Below are 19567 nucleotides of genomic sequence, written 5' to 3'. Positions count from 1 at the left end.
CCCCTCCCTTCTTCCTCTTGAAATTTCTAGCTCCCATGAAGGTTAAACTCAATTTTGTTTAGATCTTTTAAGCAGTGTTTGACCCCTGATTTGGGTTTTTCTTGGCAAAGATACTAGAGTGGTCTGCCATTTTCTTCTCCAGTCCACTGAGTTGCTTACACCCTCTTATTCTTTATAATTGTTTTTAGCTCTATCTTATTTACTTAATGTGTTGGGCAGTATATAAACTCCTTGAGGGCATAGACTATTTTGTTCTTTTGTTTTTATATAGCCAGATGTTTCATGGTAAGTACTTAACAATAAAATACTTACTGAATTGCAAAGTAGTTTTTGTCAACTATTTCCAATCAACTCCAGATTCAATCATTGGAAAAAAATGTCAAAATTTAAAACAAGCAATTGTCTTAAATTTCTCAGGAATAGCTTCATTTGATTTTACACTTAAGTTGACCCATATCTCTCATTCCTAAGTATCTTTTTTAACTTCTTTCTGGTAAATCACATTTATTCATTCTGTGTAGTCTTCGAAACTGATTTGGCAGAGACAAACATTTACCTGGTTGATAAAACGCCAGTTTTAGCCTGCCATTCTTTTATGTAGATGGTGGGAAGTAGAAAGAGTATTGAAGTTAGGAATGTCTAGATTGAAATCTAGCTGTGTAACCTTGGGTAAGTCACTTAACCTCTAACACTTTCCTCAACTGTAAAATGAAGATGATAATAGCACGTAATTTCCCACAGTTTTTGTGAGGGTCAAGTAAGATATCTGTAACATGCTCAGCACATAATTAGTGCTTAATAGATGCTTAAAAATATTAAAAACATTGAAAGTCTTCCGGTTCCCTTACAGAATGCCCAGACTTCTTAGGCTAGTTTTTTAGAGCCTTGTATAATCTGGCACAAGTCTACTTTTTTCCTGTTCTTTCTCACACTATCATGACACATACCATCTAATATGGCTAAACTAGCTTACAAAGTTCTTTATACCACCCTGGACTTTTATTCAATTAGTTATATGGCCTTGGAATGAATGCTTTTCTTTAACTCTCAGAATGTGTCTGTCCTCAATGGCATTTACCACATATAATTTTATAGCAGGGGACTTTAGGAATGATTTAGTTCAATTCCTGTAGCTATAATGAAAAAAGTTAGCGTGGAGGTAACAGGGACTAGGGTTCTAAACAGATCTCTGTCATTTACAAACTGTCAGAGAGTGATCAAAATCATTTAAGCTATTTGAGTTTTTTCCTTTTTTTTTGTAAAAGCAAGCTAATGATGCCTGTAATTTCTATCTACATAGTTACCTTAAAAGAATGCTGTGAGGATCAAATAAGTTAAAAGTGCTTTGCAAAATTCCAAGTATTGTAAAAATAACAATTATCAAATCAGTAAGTCTATATGTTGGGAATACAAATACAAAAATAGCCCTTGCCCTCAAGCAGCTTAATAACAATTCATGATTACTTAATAAATAATTTGTGATATTTGCAGACGATTAAACAGAAGTCCAGAGAGGTAGGAACTTGCCTCAGGTTACACAGCATGGCATATTCTTATTCCTACCCATGATGCAGCTAACACCGCCCCCCCCCCCCCATCCAACCCAACCTCTACCTTTCATTTTAGAATCCATATCAGTTAGGGGCTAGCCTAGAATTGGGGTTGTGACTCACCTGGAGTCAAACAGCTAGGAAGTGTTTGAGGTCAAATTTTAGCATAGAATCTCCTGTCTCTGGATTTGCTTCTCTATATTAAGATATGTTTTCACTGAGCTATTTTGCTGCTTCAAGGTAAGCTTTTTCCTGCCCAATTAAAAAAAAATTAGTAATATGTAGAAACAATTTTTGAAAATTGTTTTTCTGATATTTTAAAATACAGATTTTCTTCCTCCTTACCTTTCCCCTTGTCAAAGAAGTGACTGAAAACGGGCAAACAACTCTTCTATACAAGTTCCATGCAGACTAAATTGGAGATAAGGCAATGGAATTACGAGGACTGGAGAAAGGTTCCCTTGTATAGCCATAACTTGAAGAAAGCCAGGGAAAGCTGGAGTTTTTTAAGGTAGCTCAGTTAAGACAGTGGATGTATGGGTCTGAGGGGGAAACTTTGATCGGGTTATGGGTTCCAGTCCTCCGTTTCCTGACCTGTAAAGGGAGCAAGTAGGGTCCCTTACAGTCCAGCTTGGCTTCTCGAACGAGCCCAACCTGAGCAAGGGTGCTGGGGTCGGATATTTGCATCTGGGCTCTCGGGACTCGGTTTTCTCAGCTTCAAAAAGATGGGGTAGGAGTCGATGGTCCAGCTCTGGATTCTGGAAGTGCTGGGCCCACAGCCTTGCTGGGGCTGGAGGCCAGGGAAACCCGCCCAGAAAGACGCGGAGCCTCGGAAGACCACGCCCCTCCGGAGCATCCCTTCTTCGGCTTTGCCTGGATCAGCAGCCCGGGGCGACCTTCCCTCCTCGACTCCTCCTGCGCTCCGCCCCCGCCTCTCCACGTGATGAGGAGGTGGGCCGTCATTTCCGGCCCGGGGGCGACAGTAGCAGCGCTTGCGCGCAGCTCGGTTCGAAGCAGTTAGTCTCGGCTCGGTGGCCGCGGACGGCACATCCCACTCCTAGCTGGCTTGTAGGCAGGCAGGTTGGCAGCGGGGCCCGCGGGGAGAGCAGGAGGCGGCCCCGTCACCACCCTCAGCAGCAGCGGTGCTACAGCCCGTCGCGGGGCGGCCGTGCTGGGTCCGCGCCCTCCTCCCCCTCCCTGAGTCCTCGTTCGGGCTCCCCCCCCCCACTCCCCCCCCGGAGCCCTCTCGCTGTACGAGGCTGCTGGGGGACATCGACCCACGGGCCTCGGTGTCCCTGCGCGCGCTCGCGCGGTATGTGAGGCTCCCAGAGCCCACTGACTGCGCCTCCCGGGGCCGCGGGGGCTTCGCGCCGGTGAGACCATGAAGAAGTTCTCCCGGATGCCTAAGTCGGAGGGCAGCGGCGGCGGCGGGGGCGGCCCAGGCTGTCCAGGAGGTGGCGGGGCCGGAGCCGGTTCCGGAGCCTCCTCCGTGGGAGTCCGTTTGTTTGCCGTGGGCCGCTACCAGGTCACCCTGGAGGAGCCGCTCGCCGAAGGTACCCGGGGCGCAGGGGCCGGGGCGGGCCGGGCCCGGGCGCGGCGTCTGGGCGCTCCCTCCTCCCTAAGCCGATCGCTTCTTTTCCTCCTTGGACTGGAGAGTGAATGCAAACCTGCTAGGCAATAATTCAGTGAACATTTATTAAGCGCCTACTATGTGCTGTGCACTGTGCTAAGAACTGGGCATCCGAAAAGAAACAAAAACCTGTCCCTGCCCTCGAGGAGCTCACGATTTCTGGACCGACCCTTTCTGTCCTGTCCAATCTCTAGGCTGAGTCCCTAGATACTTAGGAAGGTCAAAGACCTGCCTTCAAGGAGCTTATAGTCAAATGGGGGAGGAAGGAGGAGACAACACTCAAAACAATTATGAACCAGCAACTCCTATATAGGTTTAGTTTGCGGTAACCCACCGGGGAAAGGCGCTGTAGTAAAAACAGTCGGGGGAGGAAGACCTAGGGCCAGAGCAGGGAAGGGGGACCCAGGTGGTACTGGCGAGGGTTGAACCCAGGTCCTCAGATTCTCGGATCTTTCCCCGTCGTGCCATACTGATAGAAAACAATGCTGAAGATATGCTTTGCCAGTTATTCTGAGTGTCATGTGTTAGCTCTGAAACAGTCAAGTCCACTACTGCAGATCTGACCTTAGATGTTCAGTGATAACTTGAAAGAACTTTCCATTTTAACTTTCTATCCTTTGAAGAGCTGTTTTTTTAGGGGGACAGTCACGAAACACGTGCCGCGAGTGTTGTTTTAAAGTGAGTGGGATGCACAATTATGGTCATACTTTTTTAACTGGTTTCTTAGTGGCTCTTAAAGAAGTTGCGAAAGTGCAGGTTAGTTTTCCTTACTGAATAAGCGTTTTGCTAAGTACTCCCAATATTGTAAACAGTGATACACAGAGTGTATTGTAAAGGTGAGTTATACTCTGACCCTTTGATAGCAACACTACTATTCATTTAAGTGATTATAGATGACAGGCTTTCCCGGTTGTTATTCACAAAACCTACGAAACAGAAAACTTTCTGGTATGTTGCCAATTCCTGTTTTCACTGGAGGGTTGTTTGTTGTTTGATATGCTACATTTTGTTTATTTTAAATCAATGTAATAGTAAAATTTGGTCAGCTAGATGGTGCAGTGGTTAGAGTGCTGGACCTCTAGTGAGGAAGACTCATCTTCCTGAATTCAAATTTGACTTTTTACTAGCAGTGTGACACTGTGCAAGCCATTTAACCCTCATTGCTTCAGTTTCTTCATTTGCACAATGAACTGGAGAAGGAAATGGCAAACCACTCTTGTATCTTTGCCAGGAAAATCCCAAAAACAGAGTCTTGAAGAGTTGGACACCACTACACAATAAAAGTATTTGAAATTGAGAGTTTGAGATGATAATAACTAAATAAATATATTTCTTTTTGGTAGCAAATACTTCCTTCAAAACCAAGATGAAAAACAATTATTGAGCAGAATCAGGTATAGTGTATTTAATTTTAATAAATGTTTTAGAAAAGTAATGCATTTTGAAAGTAATAGTTCTAAGATGTAGTATTTATATATTTTCAAGTGCCTTAAACAATTAGTAGTTTCATAGTATAGGAAAAAATTAAAGAAGTTGGGTATTTAAAATCAAAGAGATAAATCTGGATTAGTTTTCTAAGTTATTAAAAGTATAAGGTGTCTAGTGGAATGAGAAAGTATAGGAAATACATTTGGTAGAAGTCTCAGAACAAATAAAAAATAGTTCCTTTCACAAAAAGTTTTGGATAGACATGGTCACTCTTTAAGTTTCCCAAACTACTTAATTTTAGTCATTCTTATCAGTACATCTCTTTTTTTTTCTTTAAATTGCTATCTTAACTAATTGAAGTGAAGTTATGTATAACTTGACATCCTCCAAGTTTTTAATATTAAATTTATTTATAAATCAAGTTTGTAGGTTATGGTAGTCTTGAATCATTTCAGTGGCCTTTGCAAAGTTTTTCAGTTTCAGAAAATAGAAGGGAAAACTAAAATGTGGAATAAAAATAGTACAATGATTAAATAAAGAATATTGTAATCACAATAAATTTTGCTAAGACAGTATCATATATAATCTTTATTATATAGTGATACATATCAGAATATTCATAACTAAAATTAGAAATTATATTGGAAGCATGGACCTTAATGAGAACTATGGAAAGAAATCAATGGATGCCAGGAAAATGACATAAATTATTTCCCTTTTTTTTGCTCCCCCCCCCAAAAAAAAAACAACCACTCAGTATATATGTGGTATTTTGGGGATAGAAATTGAATTCAGGTTGGCATGAGAGCCTCCTCTCTAAGACAGAGTGGGAAAGTCTAGAAGGAGAGGTCACCTGCTTGTTCTAAGCTTGTACTTTCTAGTTGGTCTACTATGAGCTGTCTGAGACTTTTGGAATTAGTACTTCAAGACTAAAAGATGTCTTCCTGGGAGAGATACCTTGGGCCACTCCCTTTCCTGGTTTGTTTTCCTTCCCAAAGCATTACAAAAATGGTTAAATCAGTTTAACCTTCAAGATTAGCTCTCTACTTTAAAAAAAAGGATCATAGATTTGAGAACTATAAGAATCCTTAGAGATCCTTTAGTCCAGGGGTTAACTTTTTGTGTATCATAAATCCCTTTGTTAGTCTGGAAACCTGTGACCCCTTTAGTAGAATACTTTTAAATGTAGAAGATAAATACATGATGTTATAAAGGAAACTTAATTATTTTGAAATATAATTCTCAAAATATTTTAAAAAGCAAGTTTTTGGAACAATTTCTTCATTTTACACATAAGGAAACAGAGGTTGGGGGAACTGCCTAACGTTAGATAAGCAATAAGTAGCAGAACTGGAATCAGAGAACACATCTGATAATTCTTAAGATAGGATATATACATTGCATTGTAGCTAAACTGACTCTTGGAATCATTGAATCTCAGAGTTGAAAAAGCCCATGGAGAGGTCCTAGGACAAATATTAACTGAACCTGAATATCACCTACAACATTCTTGATGAATGGTCCCTTCTTGAAGGGGAAAAATTGTCACTGAACAGGCCTTTGCACTTTTTGGGCAGCTGCAAATTGTTAAAAATTTCTGTGCATGAGTCTCATTTAAACATTTTTCTTTCCCATTGCCTTCACAGAGTAGTCATTTCAGTTTTTGTGAAGGAAGCAAAACCAAGACATTTACTATGTCTTCTAACTGATAATTCCTTTAAGTATTTTAAGACAACAGTTACGTCCCTGTGAAGAATTTTTTTATGTATGCAACTTCCTCAATTTTTTCAATCAACAGTCACATGGCATGTTTGCAGTTTCTTGTTCTTTGAACAGGGTCAGCTAGCCTATGTTCTTAAAATGTGGTACCAGGAACCAAAAAGTACTCTGAATGTGGTCCAATTAAGGCAGATTACAGCAGGACTTATATTACCTACATCATTCTGGACTCAATTCTGTTCATTTGACTTCAGATTGCATTAGTATTTTTAGTAAGCATTTCAACTCTGGACTAATTGATTCCCAACCCACAACTACTTCCCTCTTTCCTTTTTTACAAGAATTATCAGCCCTCTTTTGTCCTGTACCCTACATATGTGCACATAAAATTTTTGAGGGGAGCCAGAGAACTTAAGTATAGCTCTGATATTGGAGGACCTGGATTCATATCTTGACAATCCCTTACTCTTGTACCCTTTTCTTCCTCAGAAAGTCAAGAAGGCTACCTTCTTGACTTTCTGAGGGAGAAAAGGGTACAAGAAAGAATTTGGTGGACAGAAAACAAACTTGTCTGACTTCAGAGGCTAGGTCTTCTAAAAGTTGAACACAAGTTATTTTTGTCATTCTGAACTAATGGCAGACATCTCTGCTTGTACCATTTCCCCTTCCAGACTTGAATTCATGAAAAAGAGTTTCTTTTAAAGGGATTATTCATTAATGGACATATCAGTGCCCTGCTTACCTAAATTGTTGCAGTGGATTTAACTGTAATATCTTATAATTTGTATACTTTGTAATTTGTTTGTCCTGTGATGTGCTTATTTGAAAACACTATATATTATATATGCATGTGTATACATATATTTGTATGTGTGGCTTTCAGAGCCAAGAATGGCCCATTTAAAATTTTTTGCTCTAAATTTTAAGACATTTTATTTGAGAAATTAGTTCTCATTGGTGAATATAGGTTTAGAATAAATTAAAAATACTTCTACTTAAGTGGAATCATGATCTCACCAATGTGCGTGCTCCTTCCATTGGCACATAGGGCTATCCTATCAAGTTTTCCTCTTCTGTGAAACTTTGCCCTTCATTTTTCCAAATCCTCCATAGAGGAGCTACCCAATATACTTCTGTTCTGTCTTGGGCTTTTTGTTGGTAGATATTATAATTTCATATTTCATGGATGATATCTTTCTTGCTTGTAATTCATTGGTAATACACTGCAGCCCACTTAGTATTTACTAGAAGTCAACCTAGGAAAGTTAAAGCTATGAAATAAGAAGAAAACCTTTTAAAATGCAATAATATGTAGATTCTTTTCATGAAAGGAAATCTTTTCTAAAAAGTCAAATACTTAACTTTAAAAACAAAAAGTTAAAAATAGGATACTTATCATTCAGGGAAGGGCTCTTATTAATGGACAAAATGGCTTTTTTTTTTTTTTAGAGGGGAGGAGAATTCTAGTATGTAGCTAAACTCTAGGCTTAAATTTTATCAAAATTCCATATATTTTTAAAGAAAGGATTGGCGAATATCTGGAAAGGGAAGCAGTTTTACAAAGAGTTAGTATTTAGTATGGCTTCATCAAGAATAGGTCATGCCAGACTAAACTCATTTCCTTTTCTGACGGCATTACTAGACTGGGAAATGAAGGGAATTTCAGATACAGTTTTTCTAGATTTAGGTGAGTCATTTGGCTGAAGTTCCTTTTTGAAAATCAGCACATGCTTTTTCATAGTTCAGGGAGTGGGACAAATTAAAATGTTTATCTGACTGCAAAGAAAGACTAAAAGGAGAAGTTTCAAGCCATTTATCATACCCTACTATATACTTTGAAGGGTATTCCTGATGGCATTTAATCATTGGTCAGATAGGTTATGGCCCAGAAACATTGGAGATGGATGACATTTCATTTAGTGCTTATCCATCAACATGGATCTCTCTCTCTCTCTCTCTCTCTCTCTCTCTCTCTCTCTCTCTCTCTCTCTCTCTCTCTCTCTCTCTCTCTCTCTCTCTCTCTCTCTCTCTCTCTCTCTCTCTCTCTCTCTCTCTCCCCCCCTTTCTCCCCCTTTCTCCCCCTTTCTCCCTCTCCCCTTCCCTCCAGCTAGGCCAGATATGAACCTAGGACCTCCCATCTCTAGGCCACTGAGCACCCAGCTGCCCCCTAACTTAAATCTCTTTACCCCTTCCAATAAACACCTGTGTCTCCATCCCTCATGCTATACTTGTGGAGAAGATGCATTATTATAGGCCAGATAACAGTTAGTAAAATGAGATAACTTTTGCATTGAATAGCAGGATCAGAGTTGGTTCTTGGAAAGGAGGTACCTAGAAGAGTTTTCTGGAGCTTTGTGTTTGGATCTGTGCCCTATAATAGTTTTCCCAGCAATTTTGATAAAAGCATATATTTTTTTTAACAACTCTTTAAGTGACTGAGAAGGCAGTCAGGAGTCAAAAAGGCCAAAATATTGGGGCAGATATAATAAAATGAAATTAAATTCAGGATAAATGTAAATTGTTGCCATTGTTACAAGTCAATCTCACAAATGTGATTTGGGGAGGAGTGGCTATCTGGAATTATTGGGTTGCTACCTCACAGGAATCTGTGAAGAAAAGACTAGATAACTATTTGTGACTATTGTATTGAGGATTCTTCTTTAAAAGGTTAGATGGCCTCTGAAATCCTTTCTAAGGTTCTGTTTTTATATGAAATCTCTATTAGTGGGAACAAGGTAGAATATTGGGGATTTTTATCTATATTTTTGAGGCATATTATTTTGACATTTCTGCACATTTTTTGAAAATGGAGTGACATTGAAGTTGTAGAGCTCTTTTGGATTTTAGCAAGATTGGGTAACAAAATTTTAAATTGGTGCCAATTGGCAGTAATACGGATATTTAGACTTTATCATAGGGTTCCTTCAGATTTCAACTAATAGCAAGTATTTAAATACATGAGGCAGGAGAGGGATAGGTTTAGCTTAGAATGTTAGAAGTCTGAAAAATATTTGTCAATTAGAAGTGAAAATGTTCAAGCATGTCTGAAACTGACAACAGGAAAGCAAAATGAAATGATTTATAGAAATTAAATTTCAACACGTTTAAAGGAAGTAATGACTTCTAGGCTAAGGTTGCTTTCATCTCTAAAAATCTGTGGTCCTAAGAGTTCACATGGTTTGGACATACAGTTTATTTGACAGGCATTTATTGAATGTCTGCTCTATGCAAGGAATCATATTAGGTGCTTATAGGGGCTACAAAAGTGAATAAGATATAGGCATTTGCCTTCAGAGAAACTTATAAGAAGGGATATAAAAAGTCCAGCTTTTATTATATCCTGTCTTGTAGTTTATCAGTGTTGTGGGATATTTTTGGAGCATAAGGAGGCTCAGAGAGGAGTTTTAGCTTCTAAGAGTCAGGCAAGATTCTAAAGAGTCTTTATGGAGGAGGAGGTAGAGGTATTTGAGCCTGGACTTGAGAAGAGTAGGTTGAATTTCCACAGGAAGAGATGAAATGGGGAAAGGTATTCCAAGTAAAGAACACAGTTCACTCTGATTGGAGTTACAGTGAGTCAAGGTGGTGCAGTGAGAGATAAGGGAGGTTAAGGGTCAGTATTAATGCCAGGCTAAGGAGCTTGGACTTTATTCTGTAATCTGTTGAAAACCATTTCTCCCATCTCTTATTTCTACCACCCTAATTCTTGCTTTGTGAAGGTATAATATCTTGATCTTCAGCCCTACCCCTACCTGCTTTTCTTCAATTCTGTATACCAGTGGTAGGTACAGTCTTCTGCTCAGAAAGCTTCACTGGTAAAGGCAGGATTGATAATATATGGATATACTAGGCAAGGTGACTTGGGAAAGGAAAGAATCAAAAGTAACACAGATTTTTTTCCTAAGTAACCAGAGAGGAGTGATACCATTAAAAAAAATAAAGGAAATTTGAAAGAGCAGCAGGTTTGAGGCAGGGGGCAGGAAGATGATGAATTTAGTGATGAGTATATTGTGTTCAAGGTACTTAACAGGTATTTGAAGATTCAAGAGACAGATACCTAGCAGATATAGATGATCGAATAATATTTATAGAGATAAAAGTTGAGAGAGTTGATGAGAGCAAATTAAGTAGAAAAGAGAAGGCTTTGGAAAGAACCTTAGGAATTTTCTACATTTAGGCTTTGGTAGGAAAAAGTCAGAAATCCTGAATGTTACAGATGTCAAGGAAGATGGCATTAAAGATTGGTATCTTTAATTTGTTCATCTTTATGCATTCCAGGATAGAATTGTAAAATGTGAATGAGGGTAACTTCAGAGTTAAAATGTACATCATTTTATTTTTGGGATGTCAGTTTGGGCTATTGTTTATCCTTCATTTTGAAGAGGACCAATAATATGATGTGTTAAGTCTTGACTCATACATGGGTTGGATTTAAGTGAGGCAAAGTTGCAGAAAGTTGTCACTCTTTCTCTTCCAGTCATGGAAGTCCAGTGGCAAAACAAAAGTCAAGACAACTGGTGATGTTTGAGAATGCAGTGGATGACATTGGCATTTTTGGTGTCTGACCAATTTCTGGGCACTTGACAGCAATCTGCTTCAGTCACCTTCGTGGCCCTTCGAACAAATTGTTCTTATTTGCTCATTCTGCCAGGGGAAGCCTTCACATGTGTTAGGGGGTAGGCATCCTCCTAACTCACTGATGGGTTTGAGGCCTTTCAGTGTTACCTTCAATCTGGTTTATACCCTTTGCTGAGATGATATTATCTACTGCTGTGCATGCAATAGCTTCTTGGAGTCAAGAGTAGACCCCAAAGGTGGATGAATAGCCCTGGAAAGGGCTCAGCATGTCCTCATCCTAGTCCTCCCTGAACACCCCATACAGTCATCCAATATCCATTGACACCCAACATCATCCTCCACTTCCAAGTCTCAGTTTGGGCTAAGATACAATTTAATAGTTGAATTCCTAGTGACAGGGAAATTTATAGTTATTGTGATGCAGTATAAGTAATACTGAACTTGGTATGGGATGTGAATTTGGATACTAGCTGGACCATTTTTATCCTATGTGACAATGTAGGCAAGTTATTTCCTTTCTTTGGGTTCTAGTTTCTTATTTTGTTCATAGAAGAGGCTGGGCTAAAAGACTTTTGAGGTCTCTTTCAGCACATAAATGTATGGTCCCATCATCATCCTGACTGAGGTGGGAAAGGACTCAAAAAGGAGCTTAGAATCAATACAACTGTCAGAAAACTTAAAGGTCATCTAAACTGCTCCCCTCATAAAAATGAGCAAATTAAGACTCATTAGTAGGGATGTGCTTCAGTCACCTGGGGATGTGTTTGTCCAATGTTAGACAAGAGAGTAAGTGACACAGATAATATAGCCCCACCCCACCCCACCCCTCAGACCACTGCATCTTTGACACGTATGCCATCAGTTCACCATCACTGCCGTAGGATCTGGAACTCACAGCAGTCCCACCCTATTCCCCAAGTCTCTACCCCAGCAACTCCTGTGGCGACAGAACTGGTCCTCACTGGGTGTGCCAGTTTTCTTTCCTTCTGGCTTGGTGCAGCCCTATAAAGAGTTGCCATCCTGTCCCAATTCCTTTTGCTCTTTGTCTGGCTTAGTGCTAAGTTGCAAGTAGTACATGCTTTTGCACTCCTTTTTCTGTACTGCACCTCAGGTGGTAAATGTATGTTCAGTGGTGCTACTTGTCACAGAATAGTTCAGGGGCAGAATGTGCAGGTAGAATCTACAACAGCTGTGAAGAGACTGGTGAGTGGGTCTTGGAGTATGAGCTTTTGTGTTATTTGTGCTGGTCTGGCAGTGGTAGGGGCTGATGGGACAGGGTATTGAGGAGCAGGGTAGGGTCTTAGAGAATAGCTTTCTTTGCTGTGGATTTATCAGGTTTTTTAATTTATTTTGGATTGATGTACATTGTCTCTTGAAGGTATCTCTTAAAATTGGGGAGTTTTAAGAGTTTCTGAGCTTTGGAAAATTTCATCTTCTATCTCATTTGGATCATATGATCTGGAAATTGAACAATCATTTTTTTAAAAGTGGTATAAATGGCTGCTTTGGGAATTTTACTTCTCTTCTCATTTCTCTTAGTGTAACACTCTTTTTCACCCCTAGGTTTTTTTTAAAACATATCCTAACTAGCTTACTACAGCACTGTATAGTTATACTTCTTATAACGACTATGATAATGATAACAATTTTTAAGAGTTACAGATATCATCTTTCTGTATAGAAATATGAACACTTAGTGAAACCCTTACATTTTTTCTCTTATTTACCTTTTTATGCTTTTCTTGAATTTTGTATTTGGACATTAGATTTTCTGTTTGTTCTGTTTCTTTAGGAATGCTTGGAGATATTCTATTTTAATAAATGACCCTGAAAGAATATAGTCAGTTTTGATGGGTAGGTGATTCTTGGTTGTGTGAACCTCAAAAAATTCTCAGACCCTACTTCATAAGGTTAGGATTGTGAACCTTAAAAATTTCCCAGACCCTACTTCATAAGGTTGGGTTAAGACCATTCCCCATTGGGACCAGTCCCCATTTGGGCAGTGAAAGTACTTGATCAGGAATGTGAGACCTCTACTCCACCCCTACTTCAGGGGGGGATTGTATTTTAATTTAAAATCTAAGAATTTTTGACTTTTTGTTTAAGATTGTATTTTTACATAAAATCCAAGATTTTGATTTTTGTTCGAGAAAAGATCTTCAAGGAAGAGAATGAATTGTTGCAGAAAGATGCTGGAGAAATCTACACTACATCAAGAAGATCAAGAATGAACATCGGATATGGTTGAACTGAACTTTGAACATTTATTGTAAATGTACACATTTATGCCAAAAGGGACTGCCCCTAATTTGGCTTTCTGTCAATGCGCCTAGCAAAACATTGGTTTTGCTTTCTTTCTTTCTATTTCCTCCCTCACTACTCTAATTTCCTCTTAGAAAATTGAATCTGTAGTTAGAAGTGCATTTAGGACTACAAAATGATTATGTTCAATGATCAATGGGGAGACTAGTCTCTCAATGATCATCAGGGGAGATTGTGAACCTTAAATTCTTAGACCCTACTTCATAAGGTTAGGATTGTGAACCTTAAAAATTTCCCAGACCCTACTTCATAAGGTTGGGTTAAGACCATTCCCCATTGGGACCATACCCCATTTGGGCAGTGAAGGTACTTGATCAGGAATGTGAGAACTCTACTTCACCATACTTAAGCATGCCTTAGGAGAAGATAAAGTTGTAAACTCTTTGCTGAATAATGAAAAGTACTTAAACCCATACTTATAGTAAGACAAAAAGTTCTTTAAGCCATGCCTATTTTTGGATATAATATACAAAAGGGTGCTAAGTACCTATAAAGGTCAGGCAACTTGTGAACTTACAAGGAGCAAAGAGGTGAAAACTTACTCAGAGATTCTAGTCTACTCAGGTGTGAATTACTCAAAGGATTTGTCTATTCAGGTGTGAACTAAGAATAGTCTGTCCTTTGAAAAATGTCTACTGTGATTGGTAGATGTGAGAACTTAGGGGAGGAGACATAGGAGAAAATTCCCTTTAAATAGGAGCTCAGATTCATTCAGAATCATGGAGATTCAGGATTGAGCTGGTGGAGTCAGCTGAAATGAAGCTGGCCTGGTGTCACTAGAATCCTTGCTTGGACAGATCTTGTGGTGAGTGATTTAGGACTGAATGATCTTTCTCTTAAGGCTTAGGCCTGGGTTGGCCAGGGCTGCCCTGGGCCAGCTTATCCTTTTCTCATTATTCCCCTTTTCTCTCTTTCTCTCCTTTTCTTTAATTCTACATTTGTATTAATTAAAATCTCTATAAAACCCAGTTGACTTGGGTATATTCTAATAATTGGGAATTTTTCCCTGGCGACCACCTTATATTTGATTTAAAACAAGACACTGTCTTAAAAACATATTTTCTACAATCACAATTTACTCATCCACTCTTTTATCTACTACAATTTATATCTTCCACTATTTTAATCACCACAGTTTAAGGCCTCAACTATTTTAACTCTTACAGTTGTAAATTTGGTTCCCTTGCCTTTGAAAATACCATATTCTAAGCCTGCTGTCCTTCAATGTGGAAGCTGCCAGATCCTATGTAATCTGGATGGAGACTCCTTGATATGTGAATTGTTTCTTTCTGGCTGCTTGCAGTATTTTTTCCTTGGCCTAGGAGCTCTTGAACTTGGCTAAAACATTCCTGGGAATTGCCATTTGGGGATTTATTGCAGGAGGTGATCAGTGGATTCTTTTTAATTTCTATTTTACCTCTTGTTTAAGAATATCAGGGCAGAGGGTTGGTCGGGTGACTCAGTGGATTGAGAGCCAGGCCTAGAGATGGGAAGTCCTAGGTTCAAATCTGGCCTCAGACACTTCCTAACTGTGTGACTCTGGGCAAGTCACTTAACCCTCACCACTTTGCCTTTACCACTCTTCTGCCTTAGAACCAACACAGTATTGACTTTAAGATGGAAGATACGTGTTAAAAAAAAAAAAGAATATCAGGGCAGTTTTTTTTTGGATAATTTCTTATAATACGACGTCTAAGCTTTGTCTTTCCTGGGTCTATTTTCCAAGTTAGTTTTTTCAATGAGATATTTAATATTTTCTTCTATTTTTCCATTCTTTTGATTTGATTGTTTCTTGATGTCTTGTGAAATCATTTGCTTCTATTTGCCCAATTCTGATTTTCATTGACTTATTTATTTATGCATTTATTTATTTTCCAATTCTGATTTTTAAAGAATGAATTTCTTCCATGTTCCTCCTTTTCACTTGGTCCATTCTACTTTTCAAGGAACTTTTTAAATTGGATTTTTGTCCTTTTTTTCCAGTTGGTCAATTTTGCTTTTTAAGCTGTTACTTTCTTTTTATATTACTTTCATTTCTTTTCCCCCATTTTTCTTCCACCTGTCTTATTTGATTTTCAAATTCCTTTTTGAGTTCTTTCAATGTCTGAGACTACTTCCCATTTTTCTTTGAAATTTTTTATGTGGTTGCTTGGATCTCATCATCCCCTATGTCTTACTCATTGTCTCCATAAAATTTTCTAGGATTAGGGTTTTTTTTTCCTGCTGTTTGCTCATTTTCCCAGCCTTTTTTTTTGCCTGTGGACTGTATGTTCTGAAAGCTGATGATTCTGTTTCTTTTGCTGATGGCTTGAGGGACTTGGCACTCTGAGCTGTCAAGTGCTACAGATTTTGGGGCCTCACTGCAGGCTGGTGCCACAACCTGGTACTTTAAGAGGTGGATCTGATATGTTGGTGTAGGTAGGTAGAGATCCCAAAGTTAGCCTATGCCTAGGCTTGGAACCTGGTTCAGTGTGTGTGTGTGTGGGGGGGGTGTCCGGCCAGGACTCCTCTGTGTGCTTTTGGTTCCTCCTTATCTCATGAAAATCAATTTTCTCTGCCTATCTTTCAAGTTGTGTTCAACAGGAGAGGCCCCTCACTCTGTCTTGCTGTTGATTTTTTCTTGTGTCATTTTGAGGTGCTTTTAAAAGATTGGTTTGGAAGGATTGTCGAGCAATTTCAGCTTTTGCTACTACTAAGCTGTCGTCTTGGCTCTGCCCCGTTCCAGAAGTCTCTAAGTTGCCTAGACCACTCCTTGATGCCTTTCTCTCCCAATTGTTTTTATGATCATGGCCCTGCGGGTAGAAAGGGGCTAATGGGAGTGTCTTTTGGATGGTTTGCTTCAGCTTTACTTAGATTATACCCTGTTCTGAGTCCCACTTGAAAGGCAGATTTTTAGGTGACTCAGTGGAGGCTAATAGTATATCCAAATGGGAAATGCTGATTCTTCAAAACCTGAGGGGACCAGTAAATCTGGCAATGGGGAAAGGTATATCAATAACTTACTTTATTTTTAAATTTTTATTTTTATTGTTATGCAAAACATACTTTCATATTGGTCATTGTTGTAAGAGAACACTCATCCATAATCAAAACCCCCAAATAAAACCATAAATACACTGATAGCATTCCCTGTCATGTCTTTCAGGATTGTCCCAGAGAGTAGGTAAGCTTTCACAGATAATCATTGTGCAATATTGCTGTTACTATGTACCCTGTTCTGCTTATTTCATTCTGTATCAGTTTCCGCAGATCTTTCCAGCTTTTCCTGAAGTCATCTTGCTTATCGTTTCTTACAGCACAACAGTATTCCATCACCAACATGTTCCACAATTTTTTAGCCATTCCCCAATTGACAAACATCTTCTAATTTACAATTTTTTGTCACTACAAAAAGAGCTGCTATATTTTTGTACAAGTTGGTCCTTTCTCCTTTTTTATTTCTTTGGTGTATAGATCCAGTAGTGTTATTACCAGGTCAAGGGTATGCACAGTGAAAGTTAATAATCTTAAGAGAAATTTGGGAGGCCTTGAGAAGTTGAAGAAGTTGCTTGAGCTGAAAGAGGAAACTCCATTTGTAGGAGGAAAAGAAAGGGAGCTGAAGGAGAACGGTTTGAAGAGATGGAGGAAGATATAAGGACAGCTATAATGATGAGTTTGAGGACTTTGTTCAGTTTTCTGTAGTTCACTTCAGGCTGCTTTCCTCACAGGTGACATAGGGCTATTGTGAAGGGAATTGGTATGATGAAATACTCTAACTTCCTTCAACTTAATCTCTAGAGAAGACCTGATATTGTTTGGTTTTAAGTACAATTCACTAATTTTTCAGTCATGTTGGACTCTTTACAACCTGGTTTGTGTTTTTCTTTACAAAGATATTGGAGTGGTTTACCATTTCCTTCTCCAGCTCATTTTCCAGATGAGGAAACTGAGGCAAAGTTGTTCCTTGGCTAGGGTAACATAGCTAGGAAGTGTATGAGGCCAGATTTGAATTTGTGAAGATGAGTCTTCCTGGACTTATGCTCTTTCCATTGTGTCATCACCCCCCCCCCCCAAAGATTTTATTTACATGGGATAGTTAAAACAACTCCAAAAGTTTACATTTGACCTTACCTGCAGTAATCTACATAGAAGTTCCTAAATACCTTAGAGCCCAAGATTCCTCTTCTCTCTATGGTAGCTTCTCCAAATGGATCAGAGATTTTACAGGATGCTTTAGGATTGGATAGGGCTGGAAAGACCCCCACTTGTGCTGAATTTCCCAGGGCTGTTTTGTTAGCACCTTCTTAGACAAGCTTCCTTGTCACAGCCATATTTTAGGAGCCCTATTCAAAGCTTTCTCTAGGATTTGAGGAAACTTGATAGAGATTGGACCTATCATAGCATCTTTTTAATGTATTTACTATATCTTATGACATTATAGTTATTTGTGTATATGCTATGCTCCCTTATGAGACTGTCACCTTCATAGGGCTAGAATCATGTTTAGTGTTTTTATCTTCTTCAGTGCATAGGACTGTATATATTAGAAGTACTTACTAACATGGCATAGTGAAAAGAATACTGACTTTGGAATTAGGAAAGAGCCAGCTTCGAATGCAGACCCTGAAACTTGAAGGTCTGGACTTCAATATTCTCAGTTTTAATTGGACAATAATACATCTAGTTTATATTTCACAGGGTTGATGTAAGGCTTAAATCATGAAAAACATTGGCAGTCTTTTAAAGCACTGTATCAATATCTGGGGCCTTTATAGATGAAAAAGCAGAATTTAGATATTAAATTATTTTTACCACAGGTTGTAAATATAGGAGCTAGGGTTTGTGTCAATCTGCTAACTTTTCCTAATATTTTTCCCCACCATGCTATGATGCCTGTTACTACTTTTTAAGGATATTATGGGGATAAGTAGGGTTTTATGAGCTAACTTAGAAATAAATAACATTTTGATGGGAAAATGCATTCTGAATTATAACCAATTTATGGAGAGACTTTTGGAACAACCTGAGTAGGAGACTGCATATAGAGGATACTATGCATGGATGCGTGGTATTAGCTGGGTGGCTCAGTGAAGAGGGCACTCACCTGGAGCCAAGAAGATGACCTAAGTTCAAATGCAGTTTCAGACATTTACTAGCTATGTGACCCTAGGGAAATCACTTCTGTCTTAGTCTACTGAAGAAAGAATGGCAAACTACTACTGTATCTGCCCCCCAAAACCTATGGACAATATTGGCATTCTATGGTTCACAACTGAATGACCGAACAACAAAATGTCAGGATATACCTGACATAGTATAAACTGAAAATGGATTTAAGGATGCTTGGAAAAGCTGATGGTAGATGAAGAATAGCTCCAAGGTGGAATTTTAATGATTGGTTATTAGTAGGACATTATTAGGAATGCTTAAGATTAAATTTAAACCTGTGGGATGATATGTAAAATTGAATAAACATTGAACAAATGTATACAGTAAGTAATATGTAGAAACACTGGATGATTTGGAGTGGTGAATAAAAGCAGTAAACATGTAGTTATGTCTGTAATGCTATACTTGCTGATTGATTTAGTTAGCTTTTCAAGAAGATGAAAAAATGGAGTTTGGAATCCACTTGAAAGGAGAGGCTTTGAATTGAGGAGAAACACTTTTAGCATACCAAATTGAGAATCAGATGAGTATATAATGGACTTTCTTCTTTACTAAAAGCTAACTTTCTATCTTGGCCCTAGGTCTTATCACATCTTACTTCCTTTTGAACTTTTCTCCAGGATTTGTCTTGTAACACCTTTACATCTTCATTTCTTCTTCCCTAGTCCTTTCTCTGTAGTCCTCTTTCTTTTCTTTCTTTTTAAAAATCTTTTTTTTATTTAGAATATTTTTCCATGGTTCCATGATTTATGATTTTTCCCATCCCTCTTCTCTCCCTTCTCTGTGGCTGACAAGCAGTTCCACTGGGTTCCACATGTACCATTGCTCAAAACATATTTCCATGTTATTCATATTTTCAATAGATTTCAGTTTTAAAGCCAAAATACCAATCATATCCCCATCGAATCATATGTTCAGTCATATGTTTCCCTTCTGTGTTTCTGCTCCCACAGTTTTCTCTGGATGAGGATAGCATTCTTTCTCATCAGTTCCTCTGGATTGTCTTGGATCATTGCATTGCTGCTTGTAGAAAAGTCTCTTACATTTGATTGTGTCACAGTGTACCAGTTTCTATGTACAGTGTTCTGCTCCTTTCACTCTGCATCAATTCCTGGAGTTCTTTTCAGTTCATTTGGTTCCTTTTCTTTCAAGTTGGTAACTTTCTAATTTCTTTCCTTCTCTTTTTAAAGACTAG

At 38.7% G+C, this 19567-nt stretch overlaps 1 protein-coding gene across 2 annotated transcripts in view; it reads left to right on the top strand.

The window, feature by feature from the left end:
- The first annotated feature begins 2801 nt into the window (after positions 1-2801).
- BMP2K (BMP2 inducible kinase) overlaps positions 2802-19567 on the top strand; it is a 121467-nt gene continuing 104701 nt past the window's right edge. For both annotated transcript variants that reach the window (XM_007495963.3, XM_001371902.5), the window contains exon 1: positions 2802-3103. In XM_007495963.3, the coding sequence (XP_007496025.2) occupies positions 2932-3103 (172 nt within the window). In that variant the 5' untranslated portion in view covers positions 2802-2931. The remainder of the gene's footprint in view (positions 3104-19567) is intronic.

This window comes from Monodelphis domestica, chromosome 6 (genome assembly GCF_027887165.1).
Source record: "Monodelphis domestica isolate mMonDom1 chromosome 6, mMonDom1.pri, whole genome shotgun sequence".
Classification (NCBI taxonomy): domain Eukaryota; kingdom Metazoa; phylum Chordata; class Mammalia; order Didelphimorphia; family Didelphidae; genus Monodelphis; species Monodelphis domestica.
This window is presented reverse-complemented; position numbering and strand designations above follow the sequence as displayed.